Below are 17,374 nucleotides of genomic sequence, written 5' to 3' on the forward strand. Positions count from 1 at the left end.
ATGTGTATCTTTATCTTTCTTTCCGAAATCTTTTGAGCAACAAGTTTATAAGGTTACGTCATGAGGCTTCAATTGGTTTGATAAATTTAATTTTGAATTAGCTTTAGGAATGATGACTGATGCGTATTTGAGGAATGTTGGGAGCTTTGTTTCACTGAACGATCTACAACCTTGTTAGAGCGATATATATTCATAAATAACCAATAAAAATGCTTATAGGCATGCATATTCCAAGTAAAAATTGTGAGATTTATATGTATCATTGTTTAGGGTATTGTAAAATGAAGTTGAAATCACACATGTCTCTGGCTTTCCCTCCTCAAAGAGAAAGAGAAAGAGAAAGAGAGGGGAGAAACTAAACTAAAGGAAAGAAAATAAGTAGTCCTGCTAGCTACTTGAATTGGACCCAAATGCCAGGACTAGGAACTTGTTGATACACTAGAAAGAGAAGATAATATCCAGGCGGAGCAAGAATTTTAGAATTGGGAGTGGAGACACGAAGTTGATAATTGGATCCTCCCAAAGATGTGACATTAGAAGTGGTAAGAAGGAGGAGTCTTTGATTCATGGAAAATGAGTGTGTCGTGAAGGGAGGTGCGGCGATTGAGACGGTAAGAGAATTAGCAGTAGTAGCATTGATTGTGGGTTGAGGAAGGGTGAAATTAATGGTAAGTAGTTGTCCATAGCCAAGCTGAGAATGCGAAGCCGGGGAAACGATGTTGGGACGAAGAGATGCAAACTGTGGATCTAAGTATTCCGGGGAATAAGCTTGCATTGTGAGGTCTGTGGGATAGAGAACCCCTGTAAATGTGTAATAAGCATTTGGATTGCTTCCACTAACAAGAACACGTCCATCGCGAAGCAATATTGCATTGGAGTGGTACATCCGAGGTATAGAAGTGGCGGTCTGTGCCTCAAACCTGGAGCCGGGCTGATTATTGGGACGATAAACGAGGGGTGTAAGCACAGGATTACGCGCTATACCCCAGCCAGCTGTACCAGCAGCGGCCCCGTTAATAATCAAGACATTTCCATTGGGGAGCAACACCATGTCACCCATGACTCTGGCGAGAGGCATTGTCTCCATGAGCCACTGCGGATTTGGATCATTTATTCGGATCCTCCCACATGTATTAAGGGCCGCTACAAAGTTGCCGTTATTTGCACTTGTAAAGGATCCTTTCGGTGCTCCCCCGCACACCAATACTTCCGCTACTATTGCTCCTGAGGATATCCGCAACGGAAGCAGAACTGCAGAACCCGAACTAGGATAGTTCCTAGGATCCCCACCCGGGATGGTAGGGTAATTTCTTACCACCACTCTCCTTACATAGTCGAACAAGATAGCTCGATTGTTGGCGAAGACAAACATATTCCCATCCACATTCAAGAAAACAAAGGGGTAGAGATTGTTTTCAATGGTCGGATCACGAGTGTCCTTAAGGAAAGGCAACTCAACAGCTAGATCAGCTCCGGATGTTTTGGGGTAAAACTCGTACGAGAAGCGGTCGCGTCCACCAAAAATGATCTGCCTACCATCAGGTAAAATATGATTGGAGGCATACCATCTTCTGTGTTTGAGGACATTGCTAAATTCCTGCCAATCACAAGAATTATCGTTGCATGGTTTGAACACTCTAACGGTATTATAACCGTCGTTGAATCCTCCCGTCTGCATTAGAGAACCATCAGGCATGGCGGCTCCAGAAGAGCACCACGTGTTGCTGTACACGAACAGGGGCCGGATTGAGTTGGAAGCCACGTTGTACTCAACAGAATGCGCTGTGCAATCGTGTTGGAGTGTCAGATCCTTTGGGTTGTCGCGACACCGGTTGTTTGGCAGGGAAATGTTTGAGGCTCCGAAATCAGTCAGGTCGAAGATCACAACACGATCGTTGTTCAGGAGTTGCATGTGCATCGCAGACACCCCGATGTTCGACCGTAAAAGGTCCCACTTGCCCCCACCAGCACCAACAACAATCATTTGCAACATTGCTACTAACATCAAACTCAAACCTATTACAATCTTTTTCATGTCCATCATATATTCAATTGAAATCAAATCAAATGTTTTTTCAGATTGAATTGAATTGATGTTTTCTCTCTTCATTCTTCCCACATCCTTAAATACTAGTAATTTCCACATTTAATTTTTAATTAGGTTGGAGTGTGCTCTATCAATTTAATCCAATGTTACATTTCATTCATTCTTCTCTACCTGCATGTACTAGACGTGCTCAACATGCCAGATCACTGTTTCAATTATTATTATGTTATGTCTTGTCTATATACTTCCCTCATTTTTTTATTTGTTTCTACCAAAATGTTTCTTCAAAATCATTTCTACCTACCTAAACTAGTTCATTGCCCTTTTATCCAAATTCAACGTACGTCAATGTATTATGCATATTAATTTAATAGACCCCTGAATAGGCTCAAAGAGAAACTTACATATCATTCTTCTGAAGTGCTTGACAAAATATAAGTAGACCATATATAAAATATTGTTTGTGCGCATCAAATATTTTAAATAGAATAAGTTTGATTTGAAACTCTAAAATATTACTCCCTCCGTCCCAAAAAGATTGTCCCAGTTCATTTTTTGCACTCGTTTTGCAAAAATAATAATAAATAGGTAAAGTTGAAAGAGAGTAAAATAAGAGAAAGAATGATGTAGGTAAGACTATTCTCTACATTATTACCTCTTTTACTTTACTCTCTCTCTCTTCTTTAACTATTTCTTATTATTTTTGCAAAATGAGTGTAAAAAAGGAAATGAGACAATCTTTCTAGAACGTAGGGAGTACTATCAATTTCATTAATCTTGAATTTAGAAACTATTTTGACTTGAATTTAGAAATTATTATTCGCTATTTTGGACTTGAATTTAGAAATATTTGCTACCCTAATGTTTTCCAAAATTTTATTTCTATCTAAACTAGTTCATTGCCTTTCTAAGTTCTATCCAACTACATTTTGAAGTCACTAAATTAGCCTACATCATAGTATATATCCCTGTCTCTATAGCGCTTGATCCATCTACTATACGTGCTCACCTTCCCATATCATCAACATTAATTAATAAATTATGTTTCATTTCATTCTGTTTGGTATGTATATGTATCAATCTTCATCTTAATTTTTTAAGCTACTCTTGTCGCTGTCGTTTACTCTTCTCCAAATGTTCTTCTATTGTTTGACTTTAGTTATTTCCCATATTTAATCCTTTATTCACGTAATTAATATATTTATATATTAATCTTAATTGTGGATATATTTGATTATCTTGTCTCACCTTTTTAATTAGATATAACCTCATTGATATTGTGTGTGTTTCTAACAAGTAACAAGTATGTAACGACTTACGACACAAAGTCTTCTCAAAAGACTTTATTTGAGCAGCATAATGGACTTTTATGGGCTGAAATCTATAGTATATCAGTAGTTGGTAATTTTTATTATCTGATTAATAAATGAAAGCGTCCTAAAAAATAAAAAGATTAAGTTAATTTGTTCTTAATTTAGAAATGCATTCTTTAACGTCCTAAATTATTCTTATTTTTTAAAATTCACAACGCAGGTAATTACGTTTCAATTTTTGTGTCCGGATTCATTTTTTGAAGTGATATAATGCCTTTTTTGTGCTGCAAAATAAATTTTGATGGCTCTAATTAGTTGGAAACTTTTAATAACCGATCATGATTATTATTGATACAATGTACAAAATTTCTTACAATGTTTGGGTAAGAATTATCCAGCTATTGGAATTTCAAAACTCATATCCCTTTAACCGAATCATGACTAATTAGTCAAGTATAGTGATTCATGTTAAGATGTTAAGATAGACACACAAGTCTTGTTACAATTGGAATGAGATACATATATCTTATTTTTGCGTATAAGGTAAACAAATCTATCAATTATTCTTGAATTTTGAAATCATTTGACTTGAATTAAGAAATTATGTTTCTCTATTTGACTTGAATTTAGAAATTATTTTTCTACTCAAATTTGTCCTACATTATTTCTACCTAATCTAGTTCATTACCCTTTTATCTACCTAAATTCTTTGTTGAAAATATCCTTTATTAGCCTTCTTTTTAAGTCACGGTCCCTAAATTCGAGGTGTTAGTACATTATTGAGTAGTTATTGTTGGTGGCATGAAAAATATTATAAGTTTGAATTATTATTGGATGGTATTCTATTCACTTGGGGATACACGTTTGAAAAGGTCATTGTTTTATATTGAAAATGAAAAAGGCAGCCTTTTAAAAAAGATAAAAAACCTAAGACTAAATATTTAAGCAAGTTTGAGCAAAAGAAAAGGTTAAATTTTTTAATGAAAGCATAAAAAGAGCAGATATTGTATAGTAGTTTGTATTATGAAAAATCTCCAAGATTATTAGGGGTATTGAGCTGTGAAAATTTCGTGCACAAATTTAAGTTGTGATTGTTGTTGCTATTATGGCAAGTGATGGATGTTGTTTTCATCCCACTCTAACTGAAAAATTCTATTACAATCATATTATAATGACTTTTTGTTTTGTGCATTATTGTTGGGACTATATTGATTTGTTTTTCTTGAGTTTTGTGGAAAAACAAAATATAGTTAAAAAAGAAAATAGACTATATTTTGGTGGATGACAAGATCTTAGGTATTTTTATTTAGAATAATTTTACCAAGCCATCCATGTATGGCTAACGCCTTGCTTTGTAGTACAAATTGTTTTGAACTTTATTTAGAATAATTTTACCAAGCCATCCATATATGGCTAACGCCTTGCTTTGTAGTACAAATTGTTTTGAACTTTATTTTGATAGACAACATCAATTCATTTTTTTTATACTGTGCTTGTATCTATTTGTGCTATTAGAATGTGAGAATTTAACATGGCCTTAGCCTTACTTATGATGTCTCTTTGACTTGAAATTTTGCTTTTACTCTGATGTATTCCAAAATTATTTCAATCTAGCAAGTTCATTGCCCTTCTATCCAGCTACCTAAATTATTTGTTGATAATTTTGAAGTCACTAAATTAGCCTACATCATATATCCCTTGTCTCTGTATCCCATTATCCATCTACTTTACGTGCTCACCATGCCATATCATCAACATTTAAGTAATAACTTATGTTTCATTTCATTCTATTTGGTAGTAGTATATGTATCTAATCATTATCTTAATATTCTATGCTACTCTGGTTGCATACGTTGACTAGCTTCTTAGTATGTTCTTTTATTGTTTCACTTTAGTTATTAATTTATTTGGGATTTTATTCATTTAATTTATATATTTACATATTAATCTTAATGTGGACATCTTTGATTATCTTCTCTCACATTTTTAATTAGATGTGTCTTCATTGATATTTTCTGTGTTTCTAACAACTAGGACATGACATAAAGTCTTCTATAAAGTCAAACGACGAGATGCATGTATTAATTTATGATAATATTATGGCTTTTTTGAGTTGCATAATTAAGTCTGATGGCTGAAATTCATACCTTAGTAAGTTTCATGGATTTAATTTGATTCTATTGATAATAGCAACTCCTCGACAATGGAACATATTTATAGAGTAACTATGGACCCTATGCAATTCAACTCTCTTTTGCGATACGTAAAAGAAACGACAACGAAAACCCGAAAAAGGAGTTGCAAACTCATTTATTTATTATGTTAAAGCTATATAAAAAAATGATCACATGTTACAATCAAACTCAAATCTTAGGAGGAGTACTTTTTTTAGTTAATAAAGATGGTTCAAACTCAAGGAAATAAGACACATACAACAAACAAATACTTGTTGAACCAACTTTATTTCGGAGGACATGTTGAGCATCTAAAAGCGCAATGGCAGACTCCAAATGTGCAATAAGCATTTTCTAGATTTCGGACAAATAAAGTAACACAGTCGGCTTGACACCGATCATTGCACGGTCCAAGATCTTTTACACATGTGCATACCTGCTTTATCTCAATGCTACTACTAACTGCAAAATTTAAAAAGTTGGGGAAACAATTAAAATTGAGAAATCTTGAAGTAGTATTTTTGTAAGGAAATACAAACATGTACTTTTATTATTATTTAAGCGTGGAATAAAATTTAAAAACGAACCTTATGCTAAAAGGATAGAGCATAAGATGAAGACGAAGACCTTTGAAGAGATGGCCATTTTCTATTAGAGTATATGTTTGAGGTTGGACTCATCGGAAGTATATATATGTATATCAATATTGCCACAATTTAAATAATTTTACTACAATTAAATTGTGGCAATAGATATTAAATAATTTTACCACAATATATATCATGTCATGTGCCCAGTTGTTAGAAACACACAATATGTCAATGTAGATACATCTAATTAAAAAATATGAGAGAAGATAATCAAAGATGTCCACATCAAATTAATATATAAATATATAAAATAAATGAATAAAATCCCAAATAATTTAATAACCAAAGTTAAACAATAAAAGAAAATACTGAGAAGCTAGTCGAAGAAAGCGACAAGAGTAGCATTAGAATATTAAGATAATGATTAGATACAGGGGACGTGATTAGATCAATAAATGAAATTCTGTGAAAAATCAAAGCAAATCTCAGCCATTGGATCTTGTGATGTAACCATTAGATTAATGCCACTTGTCATCTATTAATGTAGATTATGTAGTCTAATAATGTAACACGTTTTAGTCAAATAATGTAGATTGTGTATTGATGAGGCCCGTTTCATGCATGTGTTTTATAGCAAAACCGTACTGAATTCAGCAAACTAACGACCTTTTTTGAGCTAGGTGTGTGTAGATTTCGCTGGAAAACAAAGATCACATCAATTCAGAGGGCGAAAGCAAAAGTTCGGAAAAGAAGAAAAAATGGCGGCTTTAGAGCTGATCAAGTCACATTCCAATCGGAGCCAGCCAACCTTGCATTGGAGAGAAGATTATGAACTCCACTCTAGAGTGTGAAGGACAAAGCGTCATTTCAGGGGGGTGGTACCCTAGGGATTAGAGCCTTACGCCTCCCTATATAAAGAAGCCTTGCACACTAAGAGAAAGGAGTTCCCCCACATTTTCAGTTCTTGCTTAGTAGTTTAGGGGGGTTCTCTTTAAAGTAGGTAGGATTTCTAGCTCTCTTCCAGAGCTGAAATCAAAGTTTCTCTTCAGTTCTAAGCTTTCAAATCTCTGCACATACTTGGTTCCGTCTAGAGTAGCTGGTAGTTAGCTGTTTTCCTTGCTTTCCGCGTAAAATTTCAAGTTCTGTTTTGTAATTCCACTCCGAGAAGGGGTGATGAAACAATTTCCTGCTTTCTTAGCTTAGATTCTGTTTATTTTCATATATTGACTCTTGTTCCTGCTTTGTTTAGTTTAATTTGAAGATCCTATTTTCGTTTTCCTTGTTTCGTGCTTGTTTTATGTTTTGATGTTTAGATCTGCTTTCTGTTTCATGTTTTCTTTTGAGTCTTAGCTTAGATCTGATGTTTTCTGCTTGAGTCCTTGTTTTCCTTTTAGATATACGTACTTTCTTTTCATTTTTGCATGCTTTAGCCGTAGTTCTTGTTTTTACGTTGTCGTAGCTTAGATCGTAGAAGTAATTTTAAGTTTTATGTGTTTTCTTGTGTTTCGTCTTCTTCAACTTAACTTTTTCAGATCTGTTGCTACTCTGTTTTCTTTACGCTGATCTGTTGAGGAAGACGATTCTATTAAAGTTAATTTACTTTTCGTACTGTTTTGCAGGGTTCTGACAAACTCGTTTATGCTGTTTCCCTTTTTATAGTAATGTTTTCTGAGTTGATCAGTTAGGTAGTTTAGTTGCTCAGCTTAGTTAGTTTTTTTCTTTTCCGCACCAGTAGATACTTAACCCAACCCAAAGTAAAGCGTGGAAGCAGCCAAGCCCCAAGCCGTATCACACAAACAATTCAAACCGCTTCATCTCTGTGGGATCGATCCTTACTTCCCTATACTAGTTGTTAGTATTAGTGGGTTAAGGTTTTTTTGACGCCGCTTCCTTTCCATCCTCTCATTTTCTCTCGCTCAAGTCAGAGCCGCTCAGCTTGATCAGCCCGAACCTCTACTAGATCCACTCACCTGCATTTTGTAGGTGAAACAGGCAGGAATAGGTTGGTTTGATCAGGTCGGATGCCCAACTTGAGTAGTGAAGTTCACGCTAGACACACTAGTGTGTGGGTGGTCACTGTGTGCATAGAAAGAAAATAACAGGTTTCCTAGGTCCAGCAAATCCACTAGATCACACGGTCTAGGAACTCGTTGGTCGTCGGAAAATCCTGGTCGTCGGACACACAGAGCACGCCTTCAAAAACCCTCAACCACTTTACTAAAACCTAGCACAGGGAAGTAGGGATTGATCCCACAGAGATGGATGCGTAATAATCATGCTCAAGGATTTGGGGATTGTTTTTGGGTTGGCTGCTGCCACGCATTTTTTTGGGTTGAGGAAATTAAACTTAACTTGGGATTTTAAACTGCTACGCTAAAAGCTAGATCTAGGCGAAACAACAAAAGCATGCACGGAAACTAAACCGAACAATCACTAGATCTAAGAAACTACTCTAATTACCTAGATCTGGGAAACAAACTGACGGTGGGGACCATAACTGAAAAAGCAGAGTACGGACGAAAAGCTGGAAAAACAACTAACTAAGGTACTAACTAACAGCGACATCATCTTCTCCAACCAATTTGCGTAAAAAAAACTCAGAAGAAAGCAGCATGAGCGAAATCGGAACTGGATTTAAACAATTTTAATGAGTAACAATTAAGAACTAAACAGATCTACGGATGCTAGACGAAGTAAAACAGAAAGCAAGCAGAAAACTCAAAATCCATGCATAACTCGACTTCCCCTGTTCAGATCCAACCTCGAACGCTAAATCCACTCCGGATCCAAGCGTCCGACACAAACTCCAGCCAAAAGAAACATTTCATAACTTCAGATTTAACCAACAACCTCCGATCAACAACAACACCGCAGATCTACAACCAAATTCCCAGATCGAGCACCAAAGCAACAAAAACAGAGATCAACATGTAACTTGCCGAAATAAAAACTCTCAACAGCAGGATCAACGTAAATCAACTTGAAATAACACAAATAATACGAAAACTAAAAGAAGTGCATAGATAATCAGTAACATCAACAGCCAAATCGACTTCCAAAAGTGAAGTTCGAACGAAAAGAGTGCAAAACAAACTGAAAATAAAGAGATTGTATCTTCGCCCTCACGCGGACGGTGTTACGACGGAATCTTTCTGAAGAATTCACCCCTTGAAACCGAAACTACCCAAGAACTCCCATTTTCCAAGTGTGTGTTGTGTGTGAGCTAAGAGTGAGCGAAAAAAGTTCTTTTTTTTGTGTGTTGCATGCTCCTCTATTTATAGGCGTTGAAGTGGGGCCCAGCGAGGTATAGATAGACTTTGTTGCCCTCAGCTATTGACTCCCTTCTTCAAGCCTTCTTTTTCCTTAGATTCTGCTCACTTCTACTTCATTCCTTCGCTAGACTGTTTCCTTCAGCATCTCCTGGATCTAGCGATTCTGTCACACACCTGGCTTAGAAACCGTGTTAGACCCAGCAAAATGTAATGTTTTTCACTATATAACCGATGCATGAAATTAGCCTTATCAAGTAGCTTACGACAACACAATCAGCTTTTAAGAGGAGGGAGAACGAGAGGGGAGAAAGCGGTCCGGTCAAAATGGCGCCGTTGCCGGGGATAATGGCGCAAGGGGTAACTTCTTGTGAGATACCTTGGGTGTAAATATTTTTAATGTCTTCTTTGTGTCTTAGTTTTTATTTGCAGTTTTTCGAGATAGCTCAGGCAGCAGGAGAAGATCAACAACCTTGTCTATGAGGACTGTTCAGTTGTCGTTCTGGTGCTAGCCCACGACCACCAATGCCAAATGATACTTAGATGGGCAGAGCATCTCAAGTTTTAGGTAGAAATTTTAGTTTAAATTTTATAAATGAACTTTTTGTTTCTATTTGTTTACCCCAGTTCGATGGCACTGAGTTGGAGAGGCAAGAGGCAGAAGAAGGAGTGAAGCCACAAGGTGCTCAAGTTGAACCATTCCCCACTCCACCACCAACTGACTCAGGGGCCTGCAATGAAGAGAGTGAGGACACCACCTTGGTGAACTCACAGGAAGTGATATCCGCATACAAGAAGAAGTCATAATGGAGGGTGCACATAAGGAAGATCCGGAGATAGGTTCGATCTATGCCCACTCTATGGCTGAACCACTATCTGCCATATCTATGACAGAGGGGCAGAGAGCTGTGTACATGGACCCAGAAGTGCTTCCCATCTTGCCTACTTTCTTGGGAACTGATGCCGAGGACCCGATTAAATTCCTTCGTGAGTTTGACAAAATTTGCAGAGTGCAGAGGAGACCAGAGGGGTCAATTGAGGATGATCTCAAGCTGAGAGTCATTTCCCTCTCTTTGAATAATGAAGCAGATGCATGGTTTAGAGGTTTGGAGCCCAACAGTATCAACACTTGGGCAGAATTCAAAATGGAGTTCCTAACCACTACATCCCAACATCAATCACTACTGCACGATGGAGGTAAATTAGGGAGGCTTCGCAAGGGTATGGTGAGAGCTTGGGCAATTATTGGGACAGATATCATAGCCTTCTGGAGGCCTGTCCGAATCATAATCTGAAGGAAGTGGAGATATACTCCATATTTTTGACGGAATGGATGCTAAGAGCAAGGACCTGATGAACTCATCAAGTGGAGGAAGTTTCTACGAACTGAGACTTAGTCAAGCTAAGATTGTCTTAGAAAATCTGCTAAGTGCAAAGCGGGACTACGAGGATGCAGATGAGACCTCATTGCAGGAGAAGGAGAAGAGTACTCCCACAAACGACAAGGACAATCTACTGGAAAGCCGAATTGACAAGTTGGAAGAAGCCCTCCAAACAGTGATCCAATCCAGCCAACGCTCAACCATTCCTATTCAAACCCATTTCCGAGCTGAGCATGTTAACCGCCTCCAAAGTACAAGAGAATTCTGGAACACAAATGAAAGTCGAGGGGCAGAGGAGTATCAGAGTTTCCAACCCTATACAGACCTCTACCCTATTTTTACCCAAACACCCACCTGACCGGTGGAGTATCCAAGCTACCAATCGTACTCTGGATATCAAAGTTATGAATCCTACCCACCTACATACCAACCTGACTACTCCAACCCTCACCCTTCATACACCAAATCCTACCCAGACCAAACTTGTCTAGATCAACCTTATCACCACCCTCAACCGTAGCAGAGTTGTGAGTGTTAACATCTGAGGAAAAGTGCAATACGAACTCTGCAGCAGGGGAGACTGAGGGAGTGACTGCATTCTAACCAGAAGCTGAAATGATCATGGAGAGCAGCACACTTACGAGGAACAACAGTCCCACATGGACAACATGATCAGACAAGTGGCTTTACTGGCTGAGATGATCAAAGAAGTGAAAGAAAATAGAGGTGAGTGGAAGTGCAGAGGTGAATGAAGGGGTGAAGAGAGCTAAGGAGAGAGAATCAGCTGAAACAGAGTAAGAGTCAGAGGCATTATTCGAAGGAAAGGAAGCTGAGGAGATAGAAGCAAATGAGGAGAAGTCGTCAACCACACCTCTTGAAGATGATGTATCAAATAAAATCATAGAGGAGACATGCGATGAGTCTCGTGGGGATGAAGAGACCATCGAGTGTGGTGAGAAAATCGACAAAAACTCGTTCTATCCTAAATCAGATATAGTGCACGCGCCAGAAGAGAAGGTGAAAGAATTCACAATCTTGGTGGAACAAGAAAGTACACCAGCAGAAGAACCATCTCCAGTGATCGACCAATCCGAGGGGTGTAGCTATAAGGAGGAAGAACTAGAGTGGAAGGAGGAAGAGAGATCAAGGAGAAAAGCTGCAAGAGCTATATATTGAGTGCAACTATAACCATGGCCGGAAATACGAAAGATGGCCAAGCCTCCTCACTCTGGAGTACGTCCCAAGGAGAATAAAAAGGTTCTAGGGAAGTACAGACATTATCAGAAAATGCAGGATATCAAGCTAAAGGCAATCCCCAAGAAAATCAGTGGATAAGGGTGAAAAAAGTTGAGTTGGTATTCTCCGAGTCTGCTACCTTGATAAGTGGTCTACTGATACCAAGTTGATCAAACTGGAATGAACCTGGACCATCTGAATCCAGTCAAATGCAAAAGAGGCACTTGGGTCAGAGACTACTAAATTCAGGGAGTATCTTTTTCCGCAGCTCTTGCATCGTTATCCACAGGAAAAAAATATAATAGCTTTAGATAATAAGATTAAGAATAAAGACATAATAATAATAAGGTTTCGTTGAAGGAAATGAGAAGGGAGAAATGTAATTTTCGTTTTTAACTAAGTAAAGTAAATAGAGGCGGAACGTTGAAAATTTTTGAAATTCAAATTCGGCGAAAAAGTCGAATGGCCACTGACGTCATTGACACCATTCCCTACTCTCTTTTTTTACTTTCGATTAATCAAGAGATTCTCTCCTTCAATTCAATTTTAGCAGAAAGTATATCCTTCTCTATTCCAAAAACCGCTAAATTTTTCCTCTCAATTCAGGCAACATCACTCCCTATCGTTATCCATGGACAAACCCTCGGCATCCAAGAAATCAGGAAAAATATCAATCAAGTGACGGAGCCGGGAAGTCCCCATAGTCGCCAGTCTAGAAGACAAAACTCTCCCGACGCTCGGCACATCAGGGGGTGCGCACACCAGGATTATTAGGAAGGCTATAAGTGGGGCCAGTCTAGAGAAGAGTAGTGAAGAAGAGATGGAACCCATATCATCCTCCATCCTCGGACTGAGTTCGGGTGAGGATAGTCAGGAGTAAAAGAGAATCAGAAGGAGAAGCATAGGGCTGAGCAGTAGGCCAGGAAGTGAAAAACTTAATCGGGTCATTGAATGGCTAGCGGCAAAAGCGAATCGAGAAATGCAGGAGATTGAACGATAGAGGAAAGGGAAGTCGGTGGAAATTCCAGGAAGGGCAGGGGAGCAACTGAAGGACAAACGTCAGGTCGCAGATGTTCACCACCTGTCTGAGACAGAAGATGAAAATGAGGCTGCACCTCATGGTTGGGAGAACCTCATGGAAGAGGCGGTAGACACATTGATTGAAGTTAGTGCGGCCCAACATGAGTTGATGGAGAGTCATAAAAGGCTGAATACGAAGGTTGCCAACCCCCTTGATAGGATGATCTCCCGGAGAAAGGAAGAGCATCGACCGTGTCATCCTACCTTACCTAGATTCAGGAGAAGGCCCAAACCCACCACCACCACGTACCAACCACCCTCTGCACGACATGGCCCGTCTTCGACAAAGAAAGCAAGGCACTCTAGCCCCCATGGGGCCAGAGGAGAAACTAGAACAACTAAACCAAGTAAATTTAATTCTGGTTTTAAGTTCGTTTTTTACATTGCGCTTAAAGCATGCCTAAACATCTTTTATCAATACTTACTCTCACACTAAGCCCATTGCGTGGCCTCCGTGTGAGAGGGTTGTTGCTTTCTTTTTGCTGGTAGTATATTCTGCATTTCTCTCACTCAGCACAATGTCTGGATTGACTTGTATTCGTGTTCCTGTTAATAATCATATCTATATGTTTTGTACTCTCACACTTAGCCCACTTCCTGGTCTAAGTGTGAGAAGTTTGTTTGTTTTCTTTGTTTAGTTTGTTTGTTGAGCATGTTTGTTGAGCATGTTTGTCTTCAAGTGTATCATCTTCTCCCACTTAGTCCAGTGCCTTGTCTAAGTTTGAGAAGTTTGTCTGTTTTTCCTTCGGTTTTCTCTTTTTTGGAGCTTGCTCTTCAGGTTGTTTTGTTCTCTCCCATTAAGCCCAATGCTTGGTCTAAGTGTGAGAAGTTTGTTTGTTTTTATAGATAGTTTCCTTTTGCTAGTTTTGTTCTCTGTTCTCTTTGTGTTTTTGAAAATAAAGAACTGGTTTAGAAGAATAGGCAAGTTTCCCTTAGTGAGAGCGATTGATGAGAGGATGCATGTTGATTTGTGGGATTCCCTTCTTTAATAAACCAACTCTGCTTGGAAGATGTAAGAACGATAAAAATAGCTTCGATCCAACCCTCCGTGAAGCCCTCTAAAATGTGAGTTATAAGTCAGAGTAGAACACTTTCTACTGAGAAAAAAAAATGTACATACAAAATGCCCTTCAAATTTGAATAGGATAAGATTAAATTATTTTGAAATGATAGTATCATTAGTTAGATACTTCTATGACTAATTTAACCTTATTTATAATTACAGTAGGAAAGTTACACTAATACAAATTTTCCTATGTAACTAATTTTAATCTTGAAAATATCCACAACTATTAAAACATTCACAATGAAATTTTAGATAAATTATTCATAGTATTTTAATAGAATAAGTCTTTCTCATTTATTTTATTTAAACTATCACCATGATCTGAATATAAATAAATTGTTCATTTTTCTACAAAGTAAAAATGGGACAGTATATTTATATGTAATATTTTTTTCTTATATTTTATAAATACGACTAGCATTTTGCTAGTATATAATATTTCTCTATTTGTATAATGTAATAAACAAAGATTTCAAAATGAAAATTTTATATAATTTCGAAATTATTATGGTTGAATGATATAATGTAGATGTATGACATTTTTATAAATTATTAATAATATAATAGGGTCAAATGATGAGAGATTGTTTGATGCAGTATATATAATAATTTTCTAATGTATAGTTCGTGTTGCACAAATTGATAAGATCATGAAAATTTGAAATTATATGATAAATTACTATAATTTCAATATTTTACTAAAATATTTTAATGTAATTTCATATTTATTTCCATAGTTTATTGAATAATATCATAATAGGGATGGTCTGATGATAGCAACCCGTTACACCCGACATGTAACTTATATTTTAATTGTATGACTACCAGATAAAACAATTATATATAATTGATAAACTTGTTTTATCAACTGCCTAATATTTAACGTCAGCATTATATGAGGACAAAGATCAGGATATGTATGAGGACATTTTTTACATGTAAGAACTGATTCCAAGAATTTGATATCTACAGCAACTGCCTAATATTTGACGTCAACGAGCGGTTGAGAATTGGTTAGCTAACAACTAGTTAAGTGGAGAGATATGTTATTCATTTTGGTATGGAATTTTATGAGTATTGTTGAGAGAATTGAGAGGCGCTTCTAGACCTCTGGAGAGTTCGTATAAGTGAAGCAGTTTCCGTGTATATTAAAATATACATTAAAATATAACAAAACAAAATCGCTTCATGACCTATAGGCATGCATATTCTAAGTATTCTTCTGAAGTGCTTGACAAAATATAAGTAGACCATATATAAAATATTGTTTGTGCATCAAATTTTTAAAATAGCACACACAATAAAGCTAATTTGGAATAGAATTATTACACGCACTTTACTAAATTGAAACTCTAAAGTATTATCAATTTCATTAATAAAACTCATCATAAGTAGACACACAAGTCTTGTTTACATTAGAACGAGGGACATCTTAATTATTTTTGAAGTCACTAAATTAGCCTACATCATAGTATATATCCCTGTCTATATAGCGCTTGATCCATCTACTATACGTGCTCACCTTCCCATATCATCAACATTAATTAATAAATTATGTTTCATTTCATTCTGTTTGGTATGTATATGTATCAATCTTCATCTTAATTTTTTAAGCTACTCTTGTCGCTGTCGTTTACTCTTCTCCAAATGTTCTTCTATTGTTTGACTTTAGTTATTTCCCATATTTAATCCTTTATTCACGTAATTAATATATTTATAAATTAATCTTAATTGTGGATATATTTGATTATCTTGTCTCACCTTTTTAATTAGATATAACCTCATTGATATTGTGTGTGTTTCTAACAAGTAACAAGTATGTTACGACTTACGACACAAAGTCTTCTCAAACGTCAAACGACCAGATGCATGTATTAATTACTGATAATATTATGCTTTATTTGAGCAGCATAATAGACTTTTATGGGCTGAAATCTATAGTATATCAGTAGTTGGTAATTTTTAGTATCTAATGGAAGCGCCCTAAAATATAAAAAGATTAAGTTAATTTGTTCTTAATTTAGGAATGCTTTCTTTAACGTCCTAAATTGTTCTTATTTTTTAAAATTCACAACGCAGGTAATTACGTTTCAATTTTTGTGTCCGGATTCATTTTTTGAAGTGATATAATGCCTTTTTTGTGCTGCAAAATAAATTTTGATGGCTCTAATTAGTTGGAAACTTTTAATAACCGATCATGATTATTATTGATACAATGTACAAAATTTCTTACAATGTTTGGGTAAGAATTACCCAGCTATTGGAATTTCTAAACTCATATCCCTTTATCCGAATCATGACTTAGTCAAGTGTAGTGATTCGTGTTAAGATGTTAAGATAGACAGACAAGTCTTGTTACAATTGGAATGAGATACGTATATCTTATTTTTGCGTATAAGGTAAACAAATCTATCAATTATTCTTGAATTAAGAAATTATGTTTCTCTATTTGACTTGAATTTAGAAATTATTTTTCTACTCAAATTTGTCCAACATTATTTCTACCTAATCCAGTTCATTACCCTTTTATCTACCTAAATTCTTTGTTGAAAATATCCTTTATTAGCCTTCTTTTTAAGTCACGGTCCCTAAATTCGAGGTGTTAGTACATTATTGAGTAGTTATTGTTGGTGGCATGAAAAATATTATAAGTTTGAATTATTATTGGATGGTATTCTATTCACTTGGGGATACACGTTTGAAAAGGTCATTGTTTTATATTGAAAATGAAAAAGGCAGCCTTTTAAAAAAGATAAAAAACCTAAGACTAAATATTTAAGCAAGTTTGAGCAAAAGAAAAGATTAAATTTTTTAATGAAAGCATAAAAAGAGCAGATATTGTATAGTAGTTTGTATTATGAAAAATCTCCAAGATTATTAGGGGTATTGAGCTGTGAAAATTTCGTGCACAAATTTAAGTTGTGATTGATGTTGCTATTATGGCAAGTGATGGATGTTGTTTTCATCCCACTCTAACTGAAAAATTCTATTACAATCATATAAGAATGACTTTTTAATTTGTGCATTATTGTTGGGACTATATTGATTTGTTTTTCTTGAGTTTTGTGGAAAAACAAAATATAGTTAAAAAAGAAAATAGACTATATTTTGGTGGATGACAAGATCTTAGGTATTTTTATTTAGAATAATTTTACCAAGCCATCCATATATGGCTAACGCCTTGCTTTGTAGTACAAATTGTTTTGAACTTTATTTT

The 17,374-nt window shown here is 36.2% G+C and overlaps 1 protein-coding gene across 2 annotated transcripts in view; it reads right to left on the reverse strand.

Moving 5' to 3' along the window:
- Nucleotides 1-257: 257 nt before the first annotated feature.
- The window catches only part of LOC125207899 (aldehyde oxidase GLOX-like), a 32,188-nt gene continuing 15,071 nt past the window's right edge, over nucleotides 258-17,374 (reverse strand). Inside the window, exon 2 of one of the 2 annotated variants that reach the window (XM_048107411.1) lies at nucleotides 258-2,009. In XM_048107411.1, the coding sequence (XP_047963368.1) occupies nucleotides 392-2,005 (1,614 nt within the window). In that variant the 5' untranslated portion in view covers nucleotides 2,006-2,009 and the 3' untranslated portion in view covers nucleotides 258-391. Of the gene's footprint in view, nucleotides 2,053-17,374 lie in introns of those variants that run through there. The other variant, XM_048107410.1, reaches the window with a different exon arrangement.

This window comes from Salvia hispanica, chromosome 2, assembly GCF_023119035.1.
Source record: "Salvia hispanica cultivar TCC Black 2014 chromosome 2, UniMelb_Shisp_WGS_1.0, whole genome shotgun sequence".
Taxonomy (NCBI): domain Eukaryota; kingdom Viridiplantae; phylum Streptophyta; class Magnoliopsida; order Lamiales; family Lamiaceae; genus Salvia; species Salvia hispanica.